Consider the following 17,049-nt stretch of genomic DNA (forward strand, 5'->3'; position numbering starts at 1 on the left):
ATTTCAAGACAGGGTCTCACTAAGTTGCTGAGGCTGGTCTTGAACTTATGATCCTCTTGCCTTTAGTCTCCCTAGTTACTGGGATTAGAGGCATGTGCCACTGCAACCAGTAGAATATCCCTTTTTTTTAAATATTTTTAGCTGTAGATGGGCACAATTCCTTTATTTTATTTATTTATTTAGTGGTGCTGAGGATTGAACTCAGTGCCTCGCACATGCTAGGCAAGCACTCTACCACTAAGCTACAACTCCAGCTCCCAGAATATTCTTAATTAACAGTTGCACAGCCTATAATTCCAGCAGCTCAGGAGAACTTGAAGTTCAAAGCCAGCCTCAGCAACTTGCCAAGGCCCTGTCTCAAAATAAAAAGTGAATAAAGGGCTAGGGGTGTGCCTCAGTGGTTAAATGGCCTTGGATTCAATCCCCAGAGCCAGCTTCCTGAACTGTACCACCCACACTTAATATTCATATCCTATTCCCCAAAAAAGCAGAAAGAGAACAGATCATGTTTCCCCAGAAGAACTAATACTTTCTACAATAACTAAGAAATGAGAAGCCTGCAACTTTGATTTAACCGTGCCACAGAGAAATAAGTCACAAATTTGATCTCAGGGACTCCCTTACATTTGGATCTTAGCCCAAAGGCTGAGAAGTAATAAGTACTCCTTTAAACTCTTCAAAGCAGTTGAGACTGTATATGTAGACTATGTCTAATGCTATTTATCATATTATACATCAAAACAAGACAATTTTAGAACACAATACACAAGCACACATTCCATTCACTGTGAGAGCAGTGATGCCACAAGTTACAAGTGGTGTGATTGCTAGAAAATGGGAGAGAATGAGAGCTAATACTATCTTAACATAAAAAGTTTTACTTTAAAAAACTTACTTGAAAGGGTCTTAATAAAATTGGAAAAGGTGTTTTAATTTATAATTAGTCTTCGGAGTCCCTTTCCCCCTTATTTAACAAAATCTTTTTCAGTATGAATATTTTTATTTATTCAGATTTAATAGAGTCAGAATGAACTGTGGGTCAATTATAAGTCATATTTGGTACAGACACGCAATCACTTGATTTACTCTATGAATCATTATGGTTTTAATTTACTCCTGACCATCTCATTCAGTTACTTTAAGAACAAAACAAACATACTGCATTACAAATATCTCTAAAACGGGCTGGGGATGTGGCTCAAGCGGTAGCGCGCTCGCCTGGCATGCGTGCGGCCCGGGTTCGATCCTCAGCACCACATACAAACAAAGATGTTGTGTCTGCCGAGAACTAAAAAAAATAAATATTAAAGAAATTTCTCTCTTTCTCTCTTAAAAAAAAAAAAACAAATATCTCTAATGGATAAGTGGTATCATAAATGACTTCATATGACAAGATTTTCCTCTGTCAACATTCTGAGCCTATAGTTTTAATGAAGCCAAAGTCTAAAGCAATTTCAAAAATTTGAAGCTGATCTTGAATAATGGAGGAAAAGGGGAAAGTTTTTAAGTTAGGAATAATGTATATAAAGTCATGTCAGAATCTTGAAAAATCTATGTATCTATATTAAATATCACTTTTATGTATATTTTATACCAGTATAACAAAAAGTATTTTTTTAATTGTTAATGAACCTTTATTCTATTTATATGTGGTGCTGAGAATTGAACCCAGTGCCTCACCCATGCTAGGCAAGTGCTCTACCACTGAGCCACAACCCCACCCCAACAAAAGTATTTTCATCAATCTTTATAATCTCTGGCAAAATTTCATCATACACGTTCTTTGTGCAAACATGTTGGGAGGAGCACAAGAAGCAGCACCCAGATGCTGCAGTCAACTTCTCAGAGTTTTCTAAGTGCTCAGAGAGGTGGAAGACCACATCTGCTAAGACGAAACAAAAATATGAAGACGTGGTAAAGGCAGACAAGGCCCATTATGAAAGAGAAATGAAAACCTTTTTCCCTCCTATAGGGGAGACAAAAAAGTTCAAGGATCCTAATGCATCCAAGAGATCTCCATCAGCTTTCTTGTTCTAAGTATGACCTAAAAATCGAAGAAGAACATCCTGGCCTATCTATCCATTGATGTCACAAAGAAATTGGAAGAGGTGTAGCATAACATTGTTGCAGATGACAAGCAGCCCTATGAAAAGAGAGCTGCTAAACTGAGGGGAAAATATGAAAAGGATATTTCTGCCTACCAAGCTAAAGGAAAACCTGACAGGGCAAAAAAGGGAGTGTTTCAGGTTGAAAAAAGCAAGAGAAAGAAGGAAGAACAGTAGACAAAGAAGATAAAAGAGTACAAAGAGGAATATGACTAAGTTGGTTCTAGTACAGGTTTTTTTTTTCTTGTCTACCAAGTATTTAACCCCCCTTTATATAAGTCACTCCTTTTTTTTTTTTAATTTTAGTTGTACACAATACATTTATTTTGTTTGTTTATTTTTATGTGGTGTTTAGGTTTGAACCCAGGGCCTCGCGCATGCTAGGCAAGTGCTCTACTGCTGAGCCACAACCCTAGCCTCTAAGTCACTCTTTTTAAAGAAAAAAATTAAAAGTGTAGGGCTGTATAAGGTTTGTGTTAAAACTATACAGGGTCCTTTTTTGTATACATACTGCCAAACGTGTCTTTATATAGTCCTGTCCTTGTGGTATTTTTTTCTTTTGGTTCTGGGGATTGAACTCAGGGATGCTTTACCAATGAGGTACATCCCCAGCTGTTTTTATTTTTTATTTTGAAACAGGGTCTTGCTAAGATGCTGAGGCTGGTCTTGAACTTGTGATCCTCCTGCATCAGCCTCCCCAGTCACTGGGATTATAGGCACATGCCACCCTATCCAGCTTCCTGGTGGTATTTTCAATAGACACCAACTTTGTCTGGCACAGTATGCATGTTAAAAACTAGCATAGAAATTTAAAGCACGTTCTTGTTGGTGCACAGAACAAATTATGTATGGGAAGCTTTTTCATCTTCAGGTATCTTTGATACAGCTTATAGTGTTGTTTTTATTAAATGAATACCATTCTGTAATTAAAAAAAAAGTTGTCACAGTTTTGTTGAAATTCTGAATGTTTTGAAGTAAACACCATTTTTAAATTCAAAAACAAACAAACAACAATGACAAACTACCAAAATGCAGATCCTCAAAACAAGAAAGGAAAAACCAAGATCCATCTACGTCAGGTTGTCAATCCTGATTCAACCACTAGGTGTCAGGAATAAAATCAGCAAGTACATAGACCAAGTAAAACTGAACATCACCTTGCAATATTTTTTTCTAGTCAAGCAACTCTAGAACAACAAGGATTGTTTAGAAAACATAGTAGTCACATCACATGGCTTAGTGATAGAGCTAAGGCTCATATGCTTTACTAGTTGAGCCTATACTGTTCTTACTAGACATTAATAGACATTGTTTGCTTTTCTACAATCTGAGATGTATCTCTCATTTTTATTAGAGTAAAAGTATGTAAAAAATAAATATTTTGAATGACTGAAGATATACAAGACTATTTCAAATTATTAAATAAATTGTATATCCAAAAGAAAAGAAAATATTGTAGGACATGACATATTATATAAGGCAAGAAAAGCACACTGCCCAACTAACTACAAACAAGGGTTGAGGATAAGAGCAAAGGTAGGAAAAGATCATACTGGCTAGGCAAAGAGCAAAACAAAAAAGGAAGAAATTAAGAAACAGGAGTAACATTTCAATAAAATCAGGCCAGTTGATCAAATAATTCTGTGTTATCTCAAAAACTCCAACAGTATACAAGACACAGTACCCAAATTCCAAGGAGTTCACATTTTAGCTAAGAATGACAAATAGAAATACAGTTGCTACACAACATAGCAAGCCATCAGTGGGATAAACAAAGTTTCCTTCTGCATTCATAGATTCAACCAACCATGGATGGAAAATACACTTTTTTTAAATTTTTTTGGGGGGGTGTTGAGTTAGCACTCAATACTTGAATAACACTCGAAACAAAATTATTCAAGGGCAGAGATTTATTTATTTTTAATATTTATTTATTTTTTATTTTTTAGTTCTCGGCAGACACAACATCTTTGTATGTGGTGCTGAGGATCACACCCGGGCCACACACATGCCAGGCGAGCGCGCTACCGCTTGAGCCACATCCCCAGCCCAAGGGCAGAGATTTATAAAATAAAACTTTCACAAATGAATGAATACTTAAATATACAGCTCAAAAAGATCACTACCAGGAAAATTATTACAAGTGGAGCAACACCAAACAAGGCTTAATAAAGCTATTTAGTTTCAGAGATATAAAAGATAGAATCTTTTTAACACCCAGACAGTAGAATCAAATTGCTTGCAAAGAAAAAAAATGTAAGGCCAGTTTCAAACACTTTATATTAGACGCTGGAGACAACAGAGCACTATCTGCCATCTTCAAAGGAAGAATATGCTATGAACCAATAATTTTATAACTAGCAAAGGAAATATGATAATCAGATTTTATCTCAAAGAATATATTTGAATATGTAACTTTGAGATGAGTCAAAGAACTAATGAATAAGAAAGAACTAATAGGACAGGAATACCATTGGGAACCGAGTCTACTGTAAATACCAAATTAAACCTAAATAACTGAAAATTATTCCAAAAATATAGGGCTGGGGTTGTGGCTCAGAGTTAGAGCACTCACCTAGCATGTGGGAGGCACTGGGTTCGATCCTCAGCACCACACAAAAAATAAAGGTATTATTACAACTAAAAAAAAATTTAAAAAAAAATCAAAAACAGTTCAGCTGGGCACAGTGGCACATACCTGAAATCCCAGAGGATTGGGAGGCTGAGGTAGGAGGATCCCAAGTTCAAAGTCAGTCTCATCAACTTAGCGAAGCAACTTAGTGAAACCCCATCTCAATTTTTTTTAAAAAATGGGCCAAGGATGTGACTCTGTGGGTTTAATCCCTGGTGCCATAAATAAATAAATAATAAAAATAAAACAATCCAAAAGGATATAGAATGAGAAGTCTTGTTGCTATTCCCATAAACAGGTATTTGCTTTCACTAATCTCATGTGTGTTTCCTCTAGTTTATTTTCATACACAAGAAAGTATTATTTATTTTTGTATTTCTTCCTTTTAAAAAAAAGCTTGTTTAGTAGTGCATATATAATAAATTTTATTTAATAATAAATTTAATTTAAATAAATTTATTTACTTAATAATAAATCATGAAAACTTATTTTTATCTGCAATGTAAAAAATAAGTTAAATTGAAAGGAGGCAATAAGGACTCACAGTGTCAAAAAACAAGAGGGGGTTGAGTTTTTGAAAAAAGACTACCTGTTGAACTCCATCTCACACTTCTGGAGTTCAACAGGTAGTCTTTGCTGAAGATGACAGAGTACGTAAAGATTACACTTACTTAGACAAGTAACTACTTTTAGAACTAAAAATATATTACATATTTTTCCAGCTTCTATGACAGAAGGGGAACCAACCTATAATAAAATATATAAAATGAAGGAAATAAGAAAACAAACAAGAAATAAGAGAAGACCAAAATAGCTCTGTGATTATTCAGCCAACTAAACTTTTTTCATGACTTGTCAATCAATACTGACTTTAAAAGTATTTTTAGATGATATAAACAAAAACTCAGAAATTATTGGCTCACATAATTAGATAACAAGGATATTTGTGCAGATTAGAGAATTAAAGATCCAGGATGTGAGGGATTAAGAGCAGATGTTAGAGCTGCCAGGTTTCAGGAGATAGTAAATATCATTGCTTTGTCCCAGTCAGTGCAAGAAGCCCAGAATATTTTCATTGGCAAATAAGACTAAAGATAAATTTAATCACTCAGGAAGATAAAAAGAAATAACAAAATTTGGGGAAAGAATTATACGAAAGCACAGATTACAACTCCATGCTAACACAGACTATAAAAGAAACCCAAGAAAGAAATTAAAATTGTTATTCAAAAGAGTGCTGTTAAATAACTTCAGATAATCATTGAACTATTTTTAATCTCCAAGTAACACTAAAGTGTAACTGTTTCAGAGCATAGAAAAAGATGAAAAGCTTACCAAATTTTATTAAACAAAATAAGAACTAAAACCAAAGACGATATATAAAACAAATTAAGACTTGAGTGGCTAAGGCAAGAGGATCACAAGTTCAGTGCCAGCCTCAACAATTTAGTGAGGCCCTATGTAGCAAGACTGTCTCAAAATTTAGAAAATAAATAAATAAAAAGGGCCAGGAATGAAGCTCAGTGGTAACAGTCCCTGGGATCAATCCCCAGTACCAAAATAAAATAAAACCCCCTAAATATTAATCTCATTTAAAAAGATATACCATTTATATTAAGAAATCTATTAATAAAATTGAAATGAAGGAAAAACTTTATAAAATCTTATGATATAAACCAAAACAGAATTTAATGAAATTCAACAATCATTCCTGGGCATAACACACATTCTCAGATACTCTTCAAATCATCAGCCAGCATCATATTTATTGGTAAAACACTAGTTTAGCATTAATTCTATTAAAGTTAAGAACAAGTGCTTGTTAGCATACTATTATTTAATGTTCTAGAAGTTCTAGCCAACATAAATAGAAAAAAGAACAATGTGACTGACATACAAATTAAAAAGCATTTGTGTCATTATTTTAAGAACATTAACCGTATACCTGGAAAACTCAAAAGAACCAACTGAAATAGTAAAAGAGATAATGAAGTTGTTATTTAACCTAAGACCAACAAGAACTAATCAAAAAACTAACAGAATAAAAAAAAAGTCACATCCTCTATAACCACAAAAAACATTCTAGTTACATAAAAGTACAAGACAAAATTACAACAACTGAGAGGCTTTAAAGGCAATTTGAATAAAAAAGAAATACCTTCTTCTTGGATAAGACTCAAAATTGCAAGTATGGCAAAACCCCCCTAAAGTAACCCATTTTAATTTAATCACGACCTACAAAAATACTAATGAGATTTCTGGAGGAACTTAACAAAATTATTCTGAAAGCTTTGGGGGAAAAAATGAACATGCAATTTCCTTCTTTTTGAACTTTTTTAAAAATATTTTTTAATTGTTTATGGACTTTTATTTTATTTATTTGTATGTGGTGCTGAGAATCGAACCCAGTGCCTCATGCATACTAGGCAAGTGTGCCACCACTGAGCCACAACCCAGCCCAGCCCCCTTCTTTTTGAACTTTTTATTTTGAAAATTTTAAATCTACAAAAATGTTTCACCATATTTACTTTATTTCTCCCTTTCTACACATACTTTTTTTTTTCTGAAATAAACCAAAGGTTAAAGACACAACATTCATCCTTAATTACTTTAGCATATAGTCCTAAAAATATAGGTATTCTCTTGGGCTGGGGTTGTGGCTCAGTGGTAGAGTGCTTGCCTAGCATGCATGGGGTACTGGGTTCGATCCTCAGCATCACATAAAAATGAAATAAAGATATTGTGTGAAAAAGAAAGAAAGAAAGGTAGAAAGGTATTCTCCTACTTAACCTCAATGCTATAATCACATCCAAGAAATGGTAATCATAATATAGTCTAACACATGTTGTAGCATTATTAGGAATAAAGTATTGGGGTTTTCCCTGGTTCCTGACCAAGTGCTCCTAAAACCCTCATAATTTGGATTTTCTCTCCAGTTTCTGATAAAGAGCTTCAAAATCCCTTGGAATTTTCTGGGTGATAGGAGCATCTTTTGGTCTATAGAGGCAACTCTTGGCACACCTTCAGGAGCATTAGGAGGGTGACTGGTTACCATAAAGATTATGCCACAGACCCATAACTTTTAGCCCCACTCCCAATCATCAAGAAAGGACAGGGGTTCAAGATTAAATAATAATTTATTGATCTATTTGATGAAACCTCCATTAAAACACCTAAATAAGAGTTTGCAGTTTCCAGGTTGGTGAGCTCAGTGGTCTTCAAAGAGAAGGCATAAAAGGTCCACATACTCCCTACCCCCATACTTCGCCGTGTGTATCTCTCCTATTTGGAAATTGCTTCTGAGATGTACAAGTAACAACCTATTTGGTTGTTGGAGTAGGCTGAGTTGTGACCTGCTGTAGCAGATTATCAAATCCAAGCAGAGGGTTGTTAAGATTCCTTGATTTACAGCTAGTTGGCCATAAGCTATGTGCGGCCCAGAACTTGGCATTGGCATCTGAAGTCTTGTGGGAATGAGTCTTTCAACTCTAGGTAGAGAACGTCAGAATTAAATTGAACTGTTGGTGTTAGAGGACTAAAGAATTCATTGCTATAGGGAAAAACTCACTGTAGTCCACATTCAAATTTACCCAACTCCCTCCACAATGGCCTTTATATCTTTTTTCTTTTTGTTTTAACCTTCTCATTTTTTTTAAATGGTTGAATGAAATTTATTGTTTGGCTAAACTGAATTTTCAACCAACCCTCACTTGATTAACACTTGAGTTTCTTCTAGGTTTTTTTACTTTTTATTTATTTATAGTTTTTTTGGTGGGGGGACGCTACGGATCAAACCAAGGCCATTATGCATGCAGGCAAGCAAAGCACTCTACCACCAGTACCCCCACTCCCTTCAATGACAAATATACAACTACTTTTAAAATCCAGCAATCTGATCAACCATTACATTTTAATTTAATTTACATGCTTTGGACTCTTAATCTAAAATAGTCCCCCATCTCCATCTATTTTTTTGCACCCCATCAGGAAAGCCCATATCAGTCTGATCCATTATGTAATGTTAAATATTAGCCAAGTCCTAGTTGTAAAGGTATTCACACCATTTTTAAACTACTCTGTGTGATAATGCTTTCAACCTATGAGCACGTTATATTCCAAATAGCTATTCACCAAATAGTGTTACATTCCAAAAAAGCTTTTCACTGATGATCCTTTTCTGAACTAATGATTACACTTGGGGTTGCAAAATAATGATTCTTCTGATTCCATCATTTCTTCTATATTTATCCATCTTGAAATCTATTAAGAACACCACCTAATAGCTGGGCAGGTGGCCCACACCTGTAATCCCATCGGTCCAGGAGGTGATTTCAAAAAGGCAACCTTAGCAACTTAGCAAGGCACTATGTAATTCAATGAGACCCTGTCTCTAAATAAAATATAAAAAAGAAAAAGGGCTGGGGATGTGGTCAAGAGCCCCTGGGTTTAATCCCTGGTACCAAAAAACAACAACAACTAACAACAACAACAAAAAAACTCACCAGCCATCTGCTTCATGTCAAGATTAACCAAGAAGCAAAGAGTCTGAGTCCATCGACAACCCTGATATGCTGAGTGAGTGCTATTTCAGAGAAAAGTTAACACTTGCATCTAGTTTGAGTCACTGACATTTCGTCTTCATATTAGCAACCAACCCTATCCTCCAGGTACCTTCTTATGCTACAAAGCTAATAAAAGTGGTTATATGATACCTAATTTATGTTTGATTATAAACATCACTTAATTATGAATCAGGCCTCAATTGTGCAAATATACATAGTTAAGGTGGAAAAACGGAATTTAAGGTTTTATTCTGTAGCAATTAGTCTCTTGAACTTCAAGATATTATCTTAAAAATATAATCTTAAAGTTGGGATCTATATGTAACAAGGCTTACACAGGAGGCATTCACAATTAGGGGTTTTGAATGCAAGTTTTGACATAATTTTTAAAGTATTCCTCAGATCTAGACAACTTTGTCAGTAATAAATTTTTCCCCCTCTAGCCTGATCTCTTTCTGCATATTTAAAGAAAACTTTTTAGTTTCAATCTGCTTTTATTCCCAGTAGATTAAGTATTTGCTAAACACCTGACCATCTGTGTAAGTACTGTGGTCTACCAAGAATTCAGGCTGAACTGTACACTCTGGAATGCTTTAAGACTCTCCAGAACAAGACAAACCTTGGTTTTCATTCTCCTCAAACTCTTACAAAATGATGTACAATTCCTATAAGGAACCACATTAGAAAGTTTGCATCACTAAAGCCATAATTCCCTTTGCAACAACCCCGACAGATGAATACCAATCTTAGTCAAAAAATAAAAGCACAGGGAGTCAAGTAAAGAAAAGCAGGTATTTTATATTAAAGGTAGAAATGGAGAGAAATCTTTGACTATACATTTCTTGGAGTCTTGAAAAAGAAAGGGGAAAGAAAAAGGAAGGTATTAAGAATAAACTTTACCCTTTCAAAATTCCAGTAAAAAACTACTGTGTTTGCCTACAACACCCATCTTTCCAAGCCAGATTCTTTTTTTTTCCTTTTTTTTTTTAAAGAGAGTGATAGAGGAGAGAGAGAGAGAGAGAGAGAATTTTTTTTAATATTTATTTTTCAGTTCTCGGCGGACACAACATCTTTGTTGGTATGTGGTGCTGAGGATCGAACCCAGGGGCCACACGCATGCCAGGCGAGCGCGCTACCGCTTGAGCCACATCCCCAGCCCCAGCAAGCCAGATTCTTTAAAAAAATAAAATTTTTTAAAACTCTCTCTTATAGAAACCTAAAACAAGCCTCTGCTTAACGTGAAGAAACAGCCTAATCAACAAGGGTCTAACTGCATAGAAAAGCCCTTCACTGACTCAGTGAATATGCAATAATTGAAGCAACTATTGAAAAAAAAGTCAAAAAACTTTAAAAAAAATCAGATATTGTGCTTAGGTACTTTATACAAACAGTATCTTTGCAAGAATATGAAATCAGAATTTTAAGAAATGCTGCATTATCAAAAGTCATATATACAATTGAGTATATCCATGGGAAAATGGAATTTGGGGAAGACAAGGGAATTTCAAGTTACAGTAAGAATTATTTCTCATTAGGAATATCAGTAATAAAGGCATGTTTTTAGCTATAGGTGTATGTTATAAAATCTGAACACTACTAGGAAAGTCCTACAATTGACTGCATCTCACTTGTGTGTGCCTCCTTTCCTCTCATGGTCATTAGCAAGCATAGTGGCCTTCAAATTACCATCTGGGTAAGAATGACAGTGCTGTCCAACTGCCATTCTCTTCTCATGCCATTAGTATCCCATATGGGTATCTGATTGTGTTATAACATATAATAATTTACTTAATTAAAATTGTGCTCCTTAGTTAATAAATCCCATTTAAAAAAACCTCAATCTATAAGACAGGTGGCTATTATTTAATAATGTTTCTCAACAACTTAATTATATAGACACTATTATTACATAGAAATTCTATTTAACTCATGAGCATATAGAACCGTGGGAGGTCATTTAAATATAATAATACAAGTCCATCACATCCACTATTCATAAACTTAGAACCCAAGGTAAGTTTGGACAGGGAAATGCATTTCTCTTGTTCCTTTGGTACAAATCAGATCCTATAAGCCTCCTACGAAATCTTAACTATTTTCAATGTGAGTCTAAAGGTTAAAGGGTAATTGTAAACTGCCCTACTGCTATCTTTAGAATCAATGAAGACAAAAGTATATAGTACTTCCATTTTACAAGGAGGTTAACTGGCTCAACCAAGGTCAAATACAAGTGGTACTAAAACATTCCTGACTACTACATTATCTTTTAAAACCAATTTCTTGGAATCATTTCCAAATACTTTACAATGTTTACTAAGTGCACATTTTGAGTCTGTGATTCTTTAGTAAAGTAAAAACTATATTCAACTGTCTTCCCATTTTCATCTACTTTGATAAACTTTGAGGAAATTATGATATTACTCTCAGACCTATATAAAGAAAAGAAATTCCAAAGTCAAAGTTCTTTAAAGAAACGACCCTTTCATTTTGGTAGATATGCCTGTAATCCCAGTGACCTGGCAGGCTGAGGCATCACAAGTTTGAGTCTGGCTTGAGCAACTTAGCAAGACCCTGTTTCTAAATAAAAAACAAGCTGGGGATGTAGCTGGGTGGTAGAGCACCCTTGGGTTCAATCCCTAGTAGCAAAAAGAAAAGAAATTAAAACACTTATTTATAATTCGTTAGTCAAAGACTAAGTATCAAAGAGAATTTAGAACATTTCAAAATTTGTGGGTTGCATCTAAATTTTCTTCTATAATTGTATAATTAAATGTTTATATTAGAATGCAAAGTATCAATGATCTAAGTTTTCACTTAAACTAGAAAAAAAACAAAATAAAGTAAGCATTAGAAAGGAAATGATAAAAAACAGAAGTTGATGAAATTGAAATACACAAAAAATTTTAAAATCAAAATCTGAATATAAAAACTGGTAAGTTCTAGGCAAATTAACAAGGATAAAAGACAAAACAGGTACAAATTATCAATATTAAGAATGAAAAAGGAAATATCAGTACAGCTGTGCAGAACCACTCTATGGACACTATGGACATAAATTCAACAACTTAGATAAAATGCACCAATTTCTTAAAAGCCACAAACTACTAAAACTCACTCAAGAAGAAATATTTATTTATTTATATGTGGTTTATTTATATGTGGTGCCTCACACATGCCAAGCAAGAGCTCTACCACTGAGCCACAACTCCAGCCCCAGAGTTCTGCTATTTTTAATTCTTAAAAAAGAACACTGTTACCTGGAGCATGGATTCACTATAAACAAGGATTAAGATCCCCCCTTCCAAAAAAAGATCCTACAAGGCTCAAAATATTTGAAAAGAAAAAGAGAAGTAGGGCTGGGGGTGTAGGTCAGTAGTAGAGCTCTTGCCTAGTATGCATAGGATGGCCCTGGGTTACATCCCTAGCAACAACAGGGTATAACAAAATTTCTGAGATTATTCCTTTGCTCCAAACTTTTAATCTTCCCATCTCACAGGGTTAAAGTCCTACAGGTCTTTTCCTACTAACTCTTCCCTATATTCCAGTCACGCTGAGCTCCTTGCTATTCCTTTAAAAGGCCAAGTACACTCCTCCTCAGGACCTGTTAACTGTTTCCCTCTACCAGGAATGCTCTTCTTAAAGATATCCAGATGGTTCACTTCCTCATCTGTTTAAATGTTATCTTCCCAAAATGGCCTTATCTCACATCTCAGTACACCTTTTACTAGTCATGTATATTCCCCCTAGTTTTTTGTCTCTGACCTCAACAGAAAACAAACTACAAAAGAAAATGCCTTTGTTTTATTCACTGCTATCTCTCAATAGTCTAGAACAGGAACAGGGTCTCATAAGAATGTGCAGAACAAGATGTTGCACAACGATGGCATACATGCCTCCAATCAAAACCTGGCAGACACCAAAAAGAGCGAAGAAAACGGTTTAGAACCCTGCACGCTCTGCTACTTAGAATGAAACTGACTACCTTTTAAAAGAAAATACTTTAAAAAAGAAAAACCTAATGAATGGGTGTATTCCTAAAGACAAAAAATATTAATGCTAAGCGCCTCCATGCTGCAATTTCGCTGGCTTATCACACAAAACGATCCCTGAGCCATCTTTCCACAAACTAAGAAACTCTAGGTATAAAGATTCTTAAAGGGAAATAGAAGGGGAGTTAAAGAATTAATGATATATAGTCGCTAGGTAATACAGAATAAAAAGAGTCCAAACTTGGGAGTACAGAGCAAACTACCCCAAATCGGAATCTGCAAGGCTTGCCCCCTGGAGTCACTTGGAAGCAGAAATTTTCTATTTTGGGCGGCAGGCTGGGTATGAGGACTAGATCCGGAGGAGCAGGGGGCGTGGGGTTTAGGAGAAAGAGGCCCGAACTCCGAGCTGGAGGCTGGTGCTGAGCGGGGCTAGACTCCTCTCCTTTCATTTTCTTGCAAGAGAAAAGGGAAAGTTGATTGCGTCTCCCCGCTCCCCAAAAGGCCTGGGCGAGGGCTGGTGAAGCTGACCCTCCCCTTGCGCTAGCCAGCAAGGCCACGGCGGCCGGCTCACCCGGCTCACGGTTGATCTCGATGTCGAAGTGGCACTGCGGCCGGTCCTGAGCCCCCATCACGACGGCGGCGGCGAGAGCTGGAGAGAGGGGAGGAGAGCAGTCAGGGCGGGCGCCGAGGCGGGGCGGGGCGGAGCCGCGCCACGGTCGCCTCGCGCGGGCCGGTCGCGACCGCGCGGGAGGCCAGATCGGCCCTCCAGCCCCAGCCTCCCAGTTCCCAGGAGCGCGCACATAGGCTCGTCACCTGGCTGGCTCCAGGCTGAACCACTCCGCGTCAGCAAAGGAGAAAATACTGCCGCCGCCGCCAGACCCAAACGCCACTAACGGAACGCCGCCTCCTACCCCGGGCCGGCCTCCCAGTGCCACGCCAAACCCCGCGAGAAACGGAAAAAATACCGCGAGAAGTGGGTGGATAACCGTACGGGGCAACCGGAGGCGGTTCCGTACTGGGCGTGGCGGGAGCGCTTCGGAAGGCTTTAGTGGGCTCTCCAGTATCTGCGCGGATCCTTTCTGCCCCACCCTTTGGAACCAGTCGGCCAATCTGGGAGGCTTGGACGCTCCGGCGCTCTTTACTGCTCCTTACTCTGGGGAAGCGGCTTCGCTTTCCCTAATATCGCGAGACTTCCTGGTGGTAGAGTTCTGTGAATGTGCGGAGAAAATCGATGAAGTTTAAAGAAGCAGGTGGCATTGTGGCCTGTTTTCTTTTTTCGCGAGTAGTGGTTATGACTATATGGTACTGTTAGGTCGACCGGCCCACTTTAAAGGCCTTTCAACTGAGGAGTGCGTTCATTTCTGGCCTGTCGGGGGTAGTTCCTGGCCGTACGCTCACTGAGAATTCTGCAGCTTTTGTGAATGGTCAATTCCAGTCTTTTGCCCATTTTTTTTTTTTAAATCTATCTCTTCGTCTTCCTATTGAATGTAAAAATTCTGAACACAAATGTTTTATCAGGTGGATATATGTATGTTAGACACATGATTGCTAATACTTTCTCCCAGTGTGGGTCTTGATCTTTCATTATTTTGACTTTAAGCTTTTAGTTTGGTTGCTTTTCTTTTGTTGTTTCTGCTCTTTCTGTGCTCAGAATTCTGCCTGTCCCAAGTTTACGAAGATTATTTTCTCCTGTTTTCATGTGGAAATTTCAGTTTTACTTTTTGTCTAAGTCTGCTGCCTCCCCACCCCACCCCTACCCGACCCCGGTACTGAGATTTAAACCCAGGGATGATTTATCCCCACCCCGTTTCAATTTTTAATTTTAAAACAGGGTCTCACTAAGTTGCCAAGGCTAGTCTGGAACTTGGCGATCCTGTTCCTGCCTCATCCTCCCCAGTGGTTGGAATTACAGGCATGTGCCTCTGTGCCCGGCTGAAATTTTTTGTTTGGGTGCTGAGGATCAATCCCAGTACCACACGCATGCTGTGCAAGCACTCTTCCACTGAGTCCCATACCCACTCCTTAGAATTAATCTTTCTTATGGTGTCAGGTAGGATTTGGAGTTCACATTTTCCTGGAGGGATATACATTTATTGAAAAGGCTATATTTTTTAATCCCTACCACTCCGGAGGTTGAGGCAGGAGGATTGCAAGTTTGAAGCCATCTTAGAAATTTAGTGAGATCCTGTCTCAAGAAAAGGTTGGAATGTAACTTAATGGCAAAGCCTCCCTGGGTTCAATCCCCAGTACCAAAAGAAAAGAAAAAGCTTTCTTTTATTTATACATTGAATTTTATTTATACATTGAACACCTTGACTTGTGGTGTATCTATTTCTTGACTCTTCCATAGATTCATGTGTCTATGTCAGTGTCACATTATTTTTGTAAAATTGCTTTTTAAAATTGTAAAGTATGCATTACAGAAATTTTAGCATTTTAACCATTTTTAAGTGTATAATTCAGTGGTGTTATGTACGTTCAGGTGTGCAACCATTACCACCACCACATTGCAGAATTGAAGCTCTGTACCATTAAACACCTCCCCCTCCCCAGCTCCTTGCAAACACCCTTCTATTTTCTGTCTGTAAAATTTGACTACTATAATTACCTCAAATGAGTAGAATCATACAGAACTTTTCTTTTGTGACTGGCTGATTTCATTTAGCAAAACGTCTTCAAATTTCATATATGTTGCTACATGTAAAAATTCCAGTTTTTGAGGTTATTGTGTTTATATACCAAATTTATTTATCTACATTGATGGATACTTGGGTTACTTCTATTTTTGGGGGTGTTGTGATTAGTGCTACTATGAATGTGAGTGTACAAATACCTCTTTCAGCCTCTGCTTTCAAATATTTTGGGTTTATGCCAGAATTGAAATAGCTGGATCATATGCTCATTCTATTTAAAAAAAAAAAAATTTTTTTTTGGTACCAGGTATTGAACACAGGAGCACTTAACCACTGAGCCACATCCTAACCCTTTTTATATATTTTATTTAGAGTCAGGGTCTCTTAATTTGCTTTAGGGCCTCACTAAGTTGCTAACACTGGCTTTGAACTTGTGACCCTCCCACCTCAAACATACATCTGCTCTTTTAAAAAAAAAAATTTTTTTTAGTTGTAGGTGGACACAATATCTTTATTTATTTATTTTATATGGTGCTGAGGATCAAACCCAGGGCCTCACACATAGGAGGCAAGCCCTCTACCCCTGAGATACAACCCCAGCCCATGCACCTACTCTATTTTTAATATTTTTGAGGAACTGACATAGTTTTCCATAGGAGCTACACTGTTTCATATTTCCATCAACATTTCACAGGGTTCCAGTTTCTCCACATTCTCACCCAATACATATTTTGGGGGGTTTTGATAATCACCATCCTAATAAAGTGGCACACTGTTTTGATTACTGACGTTTTATAGTAAATGTTAAAATAAATTCACTTAAATACTTTTTAAGATATCTCTGCCCTCGTTCTATATGTCAGATCACTGGCCCTTCTATACGTCTCAGAAGTACTATCCTTAGAGCTTGCTAGTTTTAAGTCCAAAATATCTACCAGATAAACAGTCTCTTGGACTCAACATTTGTAATCCAAGCTTAAGAAGTTGGTGGTTGTTATGATTTGGACCTTAAATGTCCCTCAAAGGTCATGTGTTGAAGGATTAATTGTTCATCTGTGGTGCTATTGCAAAGTGGGGCTTAATGGAAGGGAGTTAGGTCTTTTGGAACATATCCTTGAAGGGGATATT

The 17,049-nt window shown here is 36.9% G+C and overlaps 1 protein-coding gene and 1 pseudogene across 15 annotated transcripts in view; one reads left to right on the forward strand and one right to left on the reverse strand.

Moving 5' to 3' along the window:
* Positions 1-14,400, reverse strand: part of Nktr (natural killer cell triggering receptor) — a 46,987-nt gene extending 32,587 nt beyond the window's left edge. For 11 of the 15 annotated variants that reach the window (XR_013434319.1, XR_013434321.1, XR_013434320.1 and 8 more), the window contains exons 1-2: positions 14,102-14,246; positions 13,860-13,937 (exon numbers count right to left, since the gene is read on the reverse strand). Coding sequence is in view for 11 of the 15 variants with exons in the window: in XM_078038052.1 (XP_077894178.1) it covers positions 13,860-13,917 (58 nt within the window). In the remaining 4 variants the exon portion in view is untranslated. The other 4 variants (XM_021735039.3, XM_078038055.1, XM_078038050.1 and 1 more) reach the window with 3 other exon arrangements.
* Positions 1,028-2,321, forward strand: LOC106145292 (high mobility group protein B1 pseudogene; annotated as a pseudogene).
* Positions 14,401-17,049: the final 2,649 nt, after the last annotated feature.

The sequence above is a fragment of the Ictidomys tridecemlineatus genome, chromosome 2 (assembly GCF_052094955.1).
Source record: "Ictidomys tridecemlineatus isolate mIctTri1 chromosome 2, mIctTri1.hap1, whole genome shotgun sequence".
Classification (NCBI taxonomy): Eukaryota; Metazoa; Chordata; class Mammalia; order Rodentia; family Sciuridae; genus Ictidomys; species Ictidomys tridecemlineatus.